The sequence below is a fragment of the Kogia breviceps genome, chromosome 12, assembly GCF_026419965.1.
Source record: "Kogia breviceps isolate mKogBre1 chromosome 12, mKogBre1 haplotype 1, whole genome shotgun sequence".
Taxonomy (NCBI): Eukaryota; Metazoa; Chordata; class Mammalia; order Artiodactyla; family Physeteridae; genus Kogia; species Kogia breviceps.
This window is the reverse complement of record NC_081321.1, coordinates 5,933,182-5,947,848: the sequence shown is the minus strand read 5'-3', so window position 1 is coordinate 5,947,848 and position 14,667 is coordinate 5,933,182. Positions and strand designations below refer to the sequence as shown.

The following is a 14,667-nucleotide window of genomic DNA, read 5'->3' as shown; positions in this document are numbered from 1 at the left end:
TGCGCCTGCGCGTCCGGAGCCTGTGCTCCGCAACGGGAGGGGCCACAGCAGTGAGAGGCCCGCGCACCGCAAAAAAAAAAACCACAAACTTTTATTATGGAAAAGCTCAAATGTGCACACGTAGAGAATAGTGTAATGCACTCCCATGCACCCTTCACCCAGCTGTGATTACCAACACGCAGTCAACCTTTTAAAGGCATGTCGAAGGCTCTGAGAAGCCCTGAGATAGAGAAACCTGTTTGACTTAGTGTTTCCCGTACTCGTTCGACCACCCTGTCCTTTTTCACCTACCGCTCAAAGCTTGTTTTCGAGTACTGAGCGCAGACAACCCGCCCGTCCCTATTGATCCAGAAGATGAGGGGCTCAGCCCAGGGTTCAGAGACGAGGGGCTGTCATCTGAGCCCCGCCCCCCCCATCTGCCGCCCCCCACACAGAGGGAGGTATAAACCACATGTGGCAAGAACGAAACCACCTGCGGGAACCCAAGAGAGACAGCTGGGGGGGGGGGGATGCCGAGGACAGCGGGAGGCTGGGGGTTAGTCATCTGGCATCTGTGGGTGGGTGTGCCAGTTAGGCTTCCCGGAAACTGCAGGGAGTGTGTGAGCTGGGAGTGGGTGGTTGGGTGGGGGGCATTAGTGGGGGCGAGTCGGGGCTGCAAGAAGTGCCATGATCTGCTGGGGTTTCTTCTCTGGCCAGTCCGTGGAGGCCACCGAGGGCACTGCTTCCTCCTCTCTCTCTCCCTCCCTCCCTCCCTCCCTGCCTGCTCGGGGTTGGGTGCGTGCAGGGAGCTGGGATCTGCCGAGATCTGCTGAGGTGCGTGGGTCCCACCCACCGAGGACAAGTCCCACCAGCCCAGCCCGGCCCAAAGCAGGCAGAAGCCGGCTTGGAGCAGCAGCTGAGCCACAGTGGTGAGCACAGGTATGGGGGCGTCCCAGGTGCGGTTGAACCTCACAGGGGCAGGCGGGGCAGCACCCCTTCTTTAGAACCGGGAGACATGGGTGGGGATGGAGGTGAGAGGGGGCCCTGGGTCCTGGGAAACCTTTTTGAATAAAGAGTTCAGAGGGACGGCCTCAGGCAGGCAGACCTCAGACAAGAGGATGATGGCCCCAGGCCTGAAGCACCAAGGTCCCCTGGGGCCTGTGTGTCCGGGGGTGTCTGCGTCTGCCCCTTCACCCCTTAGGCCCCCCGCTGTCATATGCTGAACCCCAGATCCCAGGCCACTGAGGAGGGAGGGCCCTCTGGGATGGTTTCCAGCCCTTTCCCACTCTCAGATAAGACAACCCCTGACCCTCTCACCCCAGGGCTGGGCCTCTGCTGGTGACAAGGAACTGATGTGATTAAACTCCACCAGCGGGTTCAAGGCACAGATCTGCTCTCACAGTTATCCTTCCCAGCTAACCAAAGTGTTCTAGTGGTGCCTTAGAGAGATAACTGCCTTCACCCAGGGCTTTTTCTTTATAAGAAGATTAGGGACTTCCCTGGTGGGCCAGTGGTTAAGACTCCGCGCTTCCACTGCAGTGGGGGGGTGCGGGTTTGATCCCTGGTTGGGGAACTAGGATCCCGCAGGCTGTGCGGCTCAGCCAAAAAATATATATATATAAAAGATAAAAAATAAAGTGTTGGTAAAATTAGTTTAGAAAAAGAAGAAAAAAAAATAGAGGATTAGACCAGCTGTCTCCCATGTTCCTACAGCTACGGTAGAATGTGGTCCACGGGTGTCACGAAGTGGATAAAATTTCAGATACTGACCGTGGGGTCGGGGGGGTGATATTGGAGGGGGGGGTGAGGCCTGCTGATGCCTCTGCGTCACACCACTGAGGGCAGCTGCCCACCCGTTCCCTGGGTCTATGGGGGCCTCTCTGACGGGAAGGGGCCCTCCCATCAGGTCACATCTCCAGTCCCTTCAGGATGAGCTGAAGTTGTCGCCAAAGGGGAGATGGAAGCAAGGCTCGAGGAGGAAAAGCAGAAACTTATTCGACCCGTGAGCCTCACCTCCTGGCCGCCCAGAGACCCCAGAGCCTGGCTGTGCCTCTGTCTGACGCCCCCAGCGTGTAGCCCTGCAACACGGAAGCCTTGCATGCCTGGGCCCGCGGGGAAGGGGGCAGCAGAGGCGCGAGGGCTACGTGTGGAGCACACTCGGTGCTGCCCGAGGTCAGGGTGAGGTCCGTGAAGCCAAAGGCTCCAGGAGGTTTCTCTGAGGCAGCGGGACCCAGCCAGGTCCCAAAGCGAGGACCACCCAGAGCACAGGGCTGCGGAGGGAGGCCTGAGCCCATCTGGGTCTTGATTGGGACTGTGTTTCCTGTTTTTTTCGGCTCTTGACAGCAGGGTGGAGAAATGTCTGCAGGTGGGGAGACTTAATTATGGAGATGTAGGTCGCCTTTGCTTTCTGCCTTTTCCTAGAAAAAATTTCAGGAGGGATGAGATGAGAATACCCAGGGATGGTTCTGGAAAGGCGGGAAGAGAGGCTCAGGTGGGGAAGGGTGGGGAGAGGCTGGAGCAGGAATCTGGGCTGGAGAAAGCAGAGCAGGTGGGATCAGGGAGGAAGGAGGATGGAGAGAAGATAGGACACCCGGCAGGGGGGACGAACCCGAGGGCAGGTGGAATCCTGCTCCACTGTCTCCACCCCACAGGCTCCCCAGATCCAGGACAAGCTGATGGGCAGGATCCATGTGTACCCAGAGCAGCCCTGGGACAGAGCTTTTCACAAAGCCTTTAGACTTCTTGAAGCTTCCGCTGAAGGCTCAGTACTGTTTGGATCTGTCTGGGGAGTCTGAAACTACAGGCGTTAAGAGGTCTTCACAATTATGAGTGTCTGTGGGTAAAGGGTGCATCTTCCCGCGGCTGCCGGGGTGTAGCGGCAGAGGAAGTGGGCTCCGCCAGCAACACGCAGGTCGCAGGTGGCAGTGCGCGCCATGCGGGGGAGGAGATGGAGGGTGGACACGCTTCCTGGCGCCTGGCCGCCAGCACCTAAAAGAAGGTGGGAGCCATTCCAGAGCTGGTCTTCTGGGGCAAGGAGGATGAGGAGGACGGACATTCCCACTTTCCGAACTTGTGAACGACGTGGATTCCTGAGGAGAGGAGGTGGGGAGTAGGGGGGCAGGAAGCACACGGAGAGGGTGGCAGACAGGAGGAAGCTGTACAGAGACGGGGTGCTTCTCTCCCCTCCCCGCCCCCACCACTGTCCCAGATCGCCCACCCCTTTCTGTTCCGCTCCCCTCTGCATCCCTGGTCTGGCGCCGGAGGGGGGGACACCACAGGCCGGCTGTGTGGAGGAGAGGAAGAGAAAGATCATGAGCTAGCCTCCTGGCCGCTTTTACCCTCCATTCTCACTTCCTGCTAGGGCAGAAAATAGCCCTGCCCCTCTGACTTATCTCAGCAAAGAGTAGTACCCAGCCCAGCTCAGAGAGCAATGGGACAGGTCCCAGAGGCCCCGAGGACATAAGGAGCCTGGGCCCTGGATGTGCAGGTGGGAAGCTGAAGGACAGAGAAGCAGCGCGCAGGAAGGTGGCCGCGCACCATCTGGCGTGGCGTGTGCGTGGTGGGGGGGGCGGGGATGTGGGCGGGGCCACCCCCAGGGCCTCTCTTTGCCTCTCAGTGCCTTGGGGCCGGGATCTGTTTGTGCACATCTGCATGCGTGTGTGAGCTCCTGAAGCTGCCCGTCTGTCTGTCCGGCTAAGGATAATGTCCCCAGGCGGGATGGTGTCTGCTTTCCTCCCCTGGCTCGGCCGTCTGTGCCTCCATGCGCGCACACGTGTGTCACATGCTGTGGATACACGTTGATTCGTATGTTACTAGGGATCTCGTGTGCACATCCCTCAGTGTACCCTTACCTGCGCGTGGCCTTGCACGCGCCTCGCGTGTGTGGCCTTGCACGCGCCTCGTGTGTGTGTGTGTGTGGCCTTGCACGCGCCTCGTGTGTGGGGGTATGTGTGTGCTCACATGACCTCCGGGCGTGCTGAGGTTACAGAGCCGGCGTGGGCCTCCACGTCCCCCTTCCCCCTGGTGAAATGAAATCCCAGTGTCTCTGCTTTGCTGGGGCACCTGCTGCCTCTTTGCTTTACGTCTCCCGCGCCCCCCAACCTGACCTCCTGCTCAAGGAGGATTGAGGAGAGCGCCATGCCGCTCCTCCCCCACATCTAGAGCCCTCCTTCCACTTCTCATTTGCCTCCTTTTTGGCAGTGTTTCCCATCTTTGCCATCTGGCCTGGCACTGTGCCCATTCAGCCCCACTGATGGGGAGGCTTCGGGAAGCAAGCGTTTCAGGTGGGGACCAGGGCAGGGGCCCCGCAGCTCTCAACAGCTTGGGCCATTCTGTGTGAGTCTGTTGGAAAGGGGTGGCTTTTTTTTTTTTTTTCCCGGCACGCGGGCCCCTCACTGCTGTGTCTTCTCCCGTTGCGGAGCACAGGCTCCGGACGCGCAGGCTCAGCGGCCACGGCTCACGGGCCCAACCGCTCCGCGGCACGTGGGATCTTCCCGGACCGGGGCACGAACCCGCGTCCCCTGCATCGGCAGGTGGACTCTCAACCACTGCGCCACCAGGGAAGCCCCTAAAGGGGTGGCTTTTTGACAAATAAACTCAAGGGCTTCTCTGCTTTGGAATGGAGTAAGGCGAAAGCATCGCCATCTGCTTTCCTGAAGGATTCCTAACTCTCTACCTTTTAGTAGCAGCTCACCTAATACATTTTGGTCTCTAACACTGCAGCTTTGTTGATGAAAGACTTGGGATTCTTGGAAAATAATGATCAATTCACTCCTTCAGTGTCTAGGATGTGCCTCCTAGTTGTAAGGAGCTATGGATGCTCCAAGTAACGCTTAAGAAGGATAAAATGTTACTGTGATTGTAGCTGTAAACTGTTATTGAAGTCTTAATGCAAGCTGTTTCCAAACGAGCCTTTCCAAAGGGACATGCTTTTCTCTGAGTTATACGTGCGGACAAGATCGTCGGGAGTGTGATAAGAAGTGGCTGGACTGATGCCAGGAATATTATAACAGGGTTACAGGCGGGGTGGACATGGGGGAGGGGGCAGATTTCCTGAAAGGCAGCCAAGGAGTATCACAAGGGCCTGCCGGGTAGAGAGACTGAAGTGTGAGTGAGCTTGGGAAGGAAGCTGTGGAAGGCGTGGTCTGCACCCCAGGACCCTACTGTCTGGCTGGGGAAATGGGACAAAAACATGTCATGACCTAAGGAGTTCAAAGCAGCAAACTGTTTCTGTAGGTAAGGGGAAATCATCAGGAAGGGCATATTTGTGTGTGTGTGAAAGAGAGATGAGTCTGTGTTGCCAGTGTTTGAAGTGGGAGAAAGAAGGAAGTGGGTTATTAAAAAGTATATGTTTCAATTGGACAAAGGAGGAAGTAAAACGATTCACCTGTGGGCACAGATTTGCCATAGGCAGCTATAAAAGTTAGGTGCTCTTTGCGGCATCCAGCCTCACACCCACCCACCCACTCTTGTTGGAAGCAGCTTGGACTTTGGAGCCCGGATGTCCTGGATTTCAGTCCTGACTTCTCTCCTCACTGACTGAGCTCTTGAGTAAAAATCAGGAGAAGCTCCTACCTCAAAGGGCTGTTGGAAGGATTAGAGCTTGTGCGTGTAAAACACCCTGGGAGATGGTGAGTGATCAGTAAATGGCAGCTATTATTTTTGACCCAGCATTTATGGAGGGAGGGCTGGGGCTACAGAGATGAAAAAGCCACATTCCCCAGGCCCTCCCTCAAGGAGCTCCCAGGTGGGCGGGAGAGGCAGACCAAAAACAGCCAATTATAGCACAGGTGGGAACAGCTGACCTGTGGCCAAAGTGCTGGGAAAGTTCCAGTGAGGGGACTCGCCTGGTAGGAAGGGAGGGAGTCGGGAAAGGCGTCACGGGGTCCTGAGAAATGACTGAGTTTGCCAGCTGGAGAATGGGAGAAAGGGCATTCCCAGTCGCAGAAACAGCACGTGCACAGACAGAGCCCTGAAGATGTAAGGTATGTGCAGAATTATCACTAGTTTGGCATGACTGGAGCAAAGGAGCATGGGAGGTGGGCACGTTTCAGGAAGAGAGGCTGGCGTTACTTGCTTTTCAGCACGTTTAAGACCCATCTAGCATTATTTCCATTGATGAAATTGGTATCTTGCAGAGAAAGCGTTTCCTTATTCCCTTCAACTGTTGTACTATGCTTCTTACAAGTCTTAAACTGCTGGAGTCAGAGTCATGGTTGGAGGGAGAACAAACAAACGAACAAAAAAACCCTATAAAACTTGTTATAGTCATGTTTACAACTTGGTTCCATGTAAGGATTTAAGTGGTTCCTTTTTTTTTTTTTTTTTTTTGGTATGCGGGCCCCTCACTGCTGCGGCCTCTCCCGTTGCGGAGCACAGGCTCCGGACGCGCAGGCCCAGCGGCCATGGCTCACGGGCCCAGCCGCTCCGCGGCACGCGGGATCCTCCCGGACCAGGGCACGAACCCGTGTCCCCTGCATCGGCAGGCGGACTCTCAATAAGTGGTTCCTTTTGGAGGGAGTATGTTCCATATCTTAGGATAATCGCTCAGGGTCTCCGGATAACTTCTGTCCCTAAGATGGCCCATGGACGCCCATGTTCAGTAGCATTACAGTCACAATAGCCAAAAGATGGAAAAACCCAAGTAACCGTCAACAGATGACTGGGAGAACAAAATGCGGTGTATATATATTATTCAGCCATAAAAAGACTGTAATTCTGATACAAAGTACCCCATGGATGGACCTTGAAAACCTTAAGCTATAAGTGAAATAAGCCAGACACAAAGGGACAGATATATGATTCCACTCAGATGAGGTGTCTAGAGTAGGTAAATTCATAGAGACACAAAGTAGAATAGAGGTTGCCAGGGGCTGGAGGGAGGGGGGATGGGCAGTTATTGGGTAATGGGTACAGAGTTGTTGTTCGGAATGATGAAAAAGTTCTGGAAATAGTGGTGACGGTTACACAACACTGCGATTGTACTTAAAGTCACTGAACTGTACTCTTAAAGGTGGTGAGAATGGTAATTTCACATTTATGTATATATATATATATTTTTTTTTCGGTATGCGGGCCTCTCACTGTTGTGGCCTCTCCGATTGCGGAGCACAGGCTCCGGACGCGCAGGCCTAGCGGCCATGGCTCACGGGCTTAGTTGCTCCGCGGCACGTGGGATCCTCCCGGACCGGGGCACGAACCCGTGTCTCCTGCATCGGCAGGCGGATTCTCAACCACTGCGCCACCAGGGAAGCCCACATTTATGTATATTTTACAACACAAAAAATAGATGGCCCCTGGGGGTCGCAACGCAGGGGTGGCTGCTGTGGCCTTATGGCATTAAGGAAGGTGGAATCCTAAGACCAAGCAAGTCCTGTCTTCCAACTCCTCCGCCTCTGACCACATCCTTCCTCTGACAGCTTTTGCCTGGGGACGGCAGCGGCTGTGGTCTGCCCTTTCCAGTAGCCTCAGCAGCACGCAAGGTACTTCCCGGTCTCGCTGCCACCCTCTCTGGGCCCCCTTCGAGCCCTGAGGACGAAACTATCATCTGCCCCCGTCACGGAATCCCAACTAGGAAGCACGCGAGTCAGACTCTCCAGGGGAGCACCTGGAAAAGTTCAACCCACGGGGCCGTCTCCTGCCTGGAAGGGCCGTGCTGGTGTGTGCGATCAGCCTACAGCAGCGGTCCCAAACCTTTTGGGCACCAGGGACTGGTTTTGTGGAAGACGATTTTTCCACAGACAGGGTGGGGGGATGGTTTCAGGATGATTCAAGAGCATTACATTTATTGTGCATTTTATTTCTATTATTATTACACTGTAATATGTAATGAAATAATGATGCAACTCACCAAAATGCAGACAGGAGGCAGAGCTCAGGTGGTAATGTGAGCGGTGGGGAGCGGCTGTAAATACAGATGAAGCTTGGCTCGCCCACGTCCTGCTGTGTGGCCCCGGGGGGTTGGTGACCCCTGGCCTAAGGGACCCCTATTATATTACTGTCCCCATTTTACAGATGAGGAAACTTAGAGAGGTCAAGCAATCCAGCCGAACCAGATCGCTCTGACCACAAACCCAGCCCACACAGGAGCGATCGTGGAGATGAAGCTGGGATTTTGTCCTGCACTTGGGAGTTTGAACTTTATTCTTTAGATAATGGGGAGTCAGCGGAACGGGCTGGTGCCGAGGGAGGGGCTCCACAGTACTTCTCACCACCTGACATAATACCTTTTCACATGGACTTTATTATCTGTCTCCCTTCGATGGACGGGAACATAGGTAGGGGCAAGGCCTTTGTTTTGTCCACTGCTGTGAACATGCCTGGAACCTTCTAAAGTCCCAGTGAGCATTTGTACGGACTTCCCTCGTGGTCCAGTGGTTAAGACTCCGGGCTTCCACTCCAGGGTGCACAGGCTTGATCCCTGGTCGGGGAACTAAGATTTCACATCCTGCATGCCGCGAGGCCAAAATGACAATAGTAATGATAAGTAAAAAAATAAAATCCTGGTAAGCATTTGTAGAAGAAAGAAAGGAAGCAAGGGAGAGATATTCGTAGATGAGAACAGTAAGCAAAGCACTTTAAATATATCATCTCGTTGAATCTAATGACCTCGTGAAGTAGGGGCCCCTCTCCTTTCTTTCTTTCTTTTTTTTTTTCCAGGTAAGGAAAATGAGGGGCATAGAGATTAAGTCACTTTTCTGAGCACAAAAGGCCAGATTTAAACCTAGGCAGGACTGACTCTAGAGCCTGGGCATTTAGCACTGTGCCACAGAGCAGGCTGCAGAAAGCTGTTCTGGCCAGAAGGACGGTGGAGGAAAGATGTGAGGCTGAGAAAAGGCCCAAGAGGCCAGCAGGTTCAGCTATGTGACATTTGTGTCTTCAGCCCTTCCTTGCACAGTCCTGACTTCTGGCTTCCCTCCTATGCCAGGTCTCCACTGCGGCCGATGAAGCTCTGACCAAAGGCATCTGATCCTCCACAGCTGTCGGCCCTGCAGCCACAGCCCACAAGCCTATGCCCGGCCCCCGCTTGCTCTGGGACTCTGTGCAGCCTCCAGGCCCCCGCCCTGGAGCCTGGAGATGAACGCGAAGCCAGCACGCGGGTGCGCCCCCTGATGCCCCCGGCCTAGTTCCTCCTCGCCCTCTGGCACGATGCTGGCCAACTCCTCGGCCAACGACTCTGATCTCAGGTGCCCGGACCACCAGCCCATCCACCACCTGCACTTGGTGGTGTACAGCCTGGTGCTGGCGGCAGGGCTCCCCCTCAACGCGCTGGCCCTCTGGGTCTTCCTGCGCGCGCTGCGCGTGCACTCGGTGGTGAGCGTGTACATGTGCAACCTGGCGGCCAGCGACCTCCTCTTCACCCTCTCGCTGCCCTTGCGCCTCTCCTACTACGCGCAGCACTACTGGCCCTTCTCGGACCTGCTGTGCCAGCTGGCGGGCGCCGTCTTCCAGATGAACATGTACGGCAGCTGCATCTTCCTGACCCTCATCAACGTGGACCGCTACGCCGCCATCGTGCACCCGCTGCGGCTGCGCCACCTGCGGCGGCCCCGCGTGGCGCGGCTGCTCTGCCTGGGCGTGTGGGCGCTCATCCTGCTGTTCGCCGTGCCCACCGTCCTGGCGCACCGGCCCTCACCCTGCGCCCGCGGCGGCCGCCGGGTGCGCCTGTGCTTCGAGAACTTCAGCGACGAGCTGTGGAAGGGCAGGCTGCTGCCGCTGCTGCTGCTGGCCGAGGCGCTGGGGTTCCTGCTGCCCCTGGCAGCCGTGGTCTGCTCCTCGGCCCGCGTCTTCCGCACGCTGGCGCGGCCCGACGCCACGCGGAGCCAGCGGCGGCGGAAGACGGTGCGCCTCCTGCTGGCCAGCCTGGTCATCTTCCTGCTGTGCTTCGTGCCCTACAACGCCACGCTGGCCGTGTACGGGCTGCTGCGCGGCCACGTGGTGCCGGCCGGGCCGGCGGCGCGCAACCGGGTGCGCGGGGTTCTGATGGTCATGGTGCTGCTGGCCGGCGCCAACTGCGTGCTCGACCCGCTGGTGTACTACTTCAGCGCCGAGGGTTTCCGCAACACCCTGCGCGGCCTGAGCTCTCCGCTCCGGGCCAGGATCTCGGCCGCCAACGGGGCTGGGGGGGCACTCGCCGAACCGCCCGCTGACACCTCCTACGCCACCGTGCCGGCCGCCGCCGGCCAGGGGCTGCTCCGGCCCTCCGGCCCCCGGGGCTCCTTCGCCCGGTGCCCCGAAGACTCGTGCCTCTGAACGCACGTCGTGCCAGAGCGCGGTCCCCTCACCCCACCCCCGCGCCCCTGGCCCTCGCAGACGCGCAGGGTGTGCACAGGAGGGCGGTGGGTTGGGCACTTGGGCTTCTGAGCGGCAGCTCCAGCTCACAGATGCAGAAGGGGACAAAGTGTGAGGGGCAGGGGCCCGGGGAAGGAAGAGCGCGGCTGCAAATGTCTTTAGGTGGTGATGGCGAGCGCAGAAGGACCCCTTCCTTAGTACCTAGGAAGTGCTGCCGTGAGCCTGCCCGTGCAGAGACGGGAGACTGGATGAAATGCCCTCGGCGGGGCATGAAACGCGGCCCATAGCTGGTAGCTGGAGCAGAAGATGGGTGTCCTGCGTTTAGACCGACCACTGTGGCCTTCAGGGAGTGGACGCCAGCCACTCCCCTTTCCACCTGGGCTCTGCCTGCCCCGCACCGAGGCGTAATGCAGAAGCCTATTGGATGCCGGCTGAATTGGTTTCCTTCTTGTCTAGTGACTTAACAATTGAGATCTGACGCCCAGCGTGGGTGGGTGGGGGCAGAGGGGGGTTTCCTCCAAGTTCCTGGTCACTGTTTCCCTTTCTAGGTCCTGCCTTCCCCTTCCACCTCACCCACCCTTTCAAAAGCTCCTCCATTCTAGATCCTAAATCCTCCCACCACCACCGTGTGTGTGTGTGTGTGTGTGTGTGTGTGTCTCTGCTGATTCGTCTAGAATAAGGAGAACATTCTCTGTACCAAAGTAGTCGTTCTCCAATTTGGGGGTATCAGACCGTTTTACACTCTTAAAAATGGAGAATTCCAAAGAGAGTTTGCTTATACGTTGTTCTTTTGATACATGAGCATATTCGAAATCAAAAATAGTAAGTTTTTAAAAACAGAGATACCCAAACACACATTCCAATAGCTATGAGAGCAAGTGTCATCACACTTCATGAAGCCTCTGGAAAACTCCACCGTCTACTCGTGAGACAATGAGTGAAAAGGACAAATGACATCTTAGTAGTAGTATTATGAAAACGGTTTTGATCTCGTGGACTTCCTCAAAGAATCCATCCCCAGATCACACTTGGAGAGCCATACCTGTACTGAAGTATTAGAGTTGTGTGTAAAGTCTTCCCAGGCCATTACGTACATTGTTTTTATCGCTGCAAGGAGAGGGCAATGCTCAGCAAATCGATTGCTAATTGTAGTCCGTAAGGCTTGGGGTTTTCTTGGAGGGGGTTCGGAGTTGCACACCCAGTGAACCTGGGGCTTCCTGGAGCTGCAGTGGGAGGTAGGGCTGGAACTAGTCGCACAAATAACTCAGGAGGAGGTGGAGGGCTTCTCTGGGCAGGGAAAAGGGAACTGTGCCAGAGCCAGGCAAGACGTTTATGGGAAAGTAAGAGTGCGATGGACGGGAGGACAGGAGTAAGCTGACTGCTCTTGGCGAGCTGGAGGTAAGGAAATGGAAGTCTGCTTTACAGGCCACCTACTGTTTTCCCTCTTCAGCGGAGTCGGGGCTGGGAGGAATGGTGGAGTTGGCACTGTGACATCCTGAGACCCTGACATTGGTGAGATTCGTGAGGGAGTTGGTGCCATGCACACGTCCGACATGCATTTCTGTCCCTATGTCTCTCAATGCTGTATGTTTCTGTGTATGTGCGTGTGTGTGTGTGTGTGAGACAGTGTCAGAGTTTACCCGGGTGTGTCTCCGTGTGTTTTAGTTCGGACTCAGCCTTTTGTGTGTCTTTTCGTGATCGCTCCAGATGGTGATTTACAAGGGTAAAATGACCCCTGGTGGCCAAACCGGAGAACTGACCCAAATTCCTCAGTGATAGCCGTGAAGTCGGGCTTTCCTCCATCTGGCGGGTTAGAGCCCTCAGCTCCTGCTGCTCTGGAGGGGGCTTGATGGTTAGCACCTGCTCCATCTTGCTCCATCCTTAGGGTTCAGGACCCATGCCCTTCCAGCCCTGGGAGCTCCAAACGTCATCACTGTCCAAAGTCTCAGGACTTTACCCTATCCAAACTGAACAGAATACAATTTTTAAAAATTACTTGAGTATTTTTATATGAAGATAATGTGAATGAATTCCAAAGTAATTAAAACTCACACAGCAAGTTTATTCTAACATACTATATAATTTACTTATTTATTTATTATAACTTTTATAGTTTATTTTCTGTCCCCCCTTCACCCCCCAAGTAGAATGTAAGCTCCCTGGGGGCAGGGATTTTTGCTTGGTCCGTTCTTTGATGTATCCCCAGCACCTAGAACAGCGCCTGGCGTAAAAGAAGTACTTAATAAATATTTGTTGAATGATGAACAGTTGAATCTTTTTTTAAATTTATTTTTTATTGAAGTATAGTTGAATTACAATGTTGTGTTAATTACTGCTGTAATGAACAGTTGAATCTTGCTGTGAAGTAGTTTACTATCTAGTGGGGACCACAGAACAAGTCAACGATAATTATCATTCAAGATGGAAGATGAAAGAATGCAAGGTAAGGCGCTGGGTGTTAATTTGGTGGGCAGTGGGCAGTCTCTGGAGGTGCTTTTCTTTTTTAAGTTTAAAAAATATATGTATTTATTTTATTTATTATTTTTGGCTGCATTGGGTCTTCATTGCTGCGTGCGTGCTTTCTCTAGTTGTGGCGAGCGGGGGCTACTCTTCATTGCGGTGGCTTCTTTCGTTGCGGAGCACGGGCTCTAGGTGCGCGGGCTTCAGTAGTTGTGGCACGCGGGCTCAGTAGTTGTGGCACACGGGCTTAGTTGCTCCGCGGCATGTGAGATCTTCCCGGACCAGGGATCCAACCCATGTCCCCTGCGTTGGCAGGTGGATTCTTAACGACTGCGCCACCAGGGAAGCCCCTCTGGAGGTTCTTCAGTGAGATTTTGCCCACCCTGGCACACTGGGTGGGATGAGCTGTAGGGAAACGAGGTGTGGAGAGTCTAAGGAGAAAGAAAGACTGGTGAGGAGAAGCTGGTCTAGGAGAAGTGTACTCGCGGCCTGTGGAGGCAGATGGAAATGAGTTTTCTTCAGTGTGGAATCGCCTCTGTTTAAGCTCTGGTGGACTGTTTCCCCACATTCAGTATATCCAAAGGGTTTCCATCCTGAAGACAAGAGAGGCAAGAATAGATTTAGGATGGGACTTCCCAGGTGGCACAGTGGATAAGACTCTGCACTCCCAATGCTGGGAGCCCGGGTTCGATCCCTGCTCAGGGAACTAGATCCCACATGCATGCCTCAACTGAAGAGCCTGTGTTCTGCAACTAAGGAGCCCACATGCTGCAACTATGGAGACTGCCTGCCACAACTAAGCCCCATGCAGCCAAAGAAATAAGTATTTTTTTTAAAAAAAGAATAGATTAAGGAGATGTTGCAGGCAGAGGACGAATGAACAGAAGCTAACGCTAACAGGAAGCTTAAGGAAGCCTGTAGCCACTGCCTGCCATTTTCACAGGTTCCCCCAACTACTGGGTGGCCAGCATGAGGGGGGCGAGATGTGGGAAATCCAGAGCCCTCACCCTGTGCTCTGGAGTTACTTACCCCTCTGGGGCTTAGGAAAATCCAAAGGAGGAAAAGGATAAAATCTTAGATGCTGGAAGAAGAGCGTTAACAAATTGTAAAAATACTTGCTATGCCAAGACCTCAATTTAGTGCTTAAAATGAATTATTTTATTTTTTTATTATAATAACCTTCTGAGTTAGGAATGATGCTTATCTCCATTTTACAGATGAAACACCCCGGAGAAGCTGAGGTCTAAGGTCCCCCAAGCAGGAAGTGGCACAGTATCTGTTAGACTCCGGAACTCCTACTCTTTGCAGGACACCCTACAGTATCTCCCCTTCGTTTACTGCCCACCTTCTCATCCCTGGTTCCCTTACACCCTGGTTTTCTTTCCTCTCCTTCCCTCCTCATGTAGGCCACCACTCTCTCACCTTGAGTCTACTGTGTCATCTCTGTCCACCTCGTGCAGTTTTCCCTCCCCGCTCCTACCCCACGCACCCCACGGCATACCTACCTGCCCCTTCCCGGTGTGGCTGTGTGAGCGCTGAGAACTGGGCTCATTCATCGTTCCAGTGGTGGTGGGTCCTAAAACACACCGCGTCGAGGGCTCAGAGGGGAGTGGCTCATGGGTGGCACCCAAAGCAAGATGGCTCAGCCTTCAGGCACTTGGCCATGACTCCCCTCCCGCAGCTGGGATGTACCCAACATCTCCAAGACAGCACTCCTGATTGTCCACCAACTAAACCGAAGAGGATGCTTCCCCTTGTTGGTTCTCCTCAAGGTCTGTCTCCTCTGTAGAATGGTCCTTCCATGCGTTGGGCGAAGACGAACAATCGTTGGTCTTGAGATGAAACAAATTCAGGAGAACCAAGGCAAAGGTAAGGGATCCTAAAAGGGAAGAGATGCTTGTTAGCCCTGGACCATCCTGAGGGAAATCCCTGTGGGGT

At 54.6% G+C, this 14,667-nt stretch overlaps 1 protein-coding gene across 4 annotated transcripts; it reads left to right on the top strand.

Moving 5' to 3' along the window:
- Positions 1–704: 704 nt before the first annotated feature.
- Positions 705–12,532, top strand: LPAR5 (lysophosphatidic acid receptor 5). Of its 4 annotated transcripts, none has more exons than XM_067010588.1 (2): positions 705–918; positions 8,906–12,532. In XM_067010588.1, the coding sequence occupies exon 2, from the start codon at positions 9,127–9,129 to the stop codon at positions 10,228–10,230; it is 1,104 nt and encodes a 367-aa protein (XP_066866689.1). In that variant the 5' UTR covers positions 705–918; positions 8,906–9,126; the 3' UTR covers positions 10,231–12,532. The 4 variants fall into 4 exon arrangements, with proteins under 4 accessions (XP_066866689.1, XP_058938565.1, XP_066866690.1 ...); XM_059082582.2 differs by having other exon boundaries at positions 799–908; positions 8,906–10,370; XM_067010589.1 differs by lacking the exon at positions 705–918 and adding an exon at positions 3,058–3,081 and having other exon boundaries at positions 8,906–10,370.
- Positions 12,533–14,667: the final 2,135 nt, after the last annotated feature.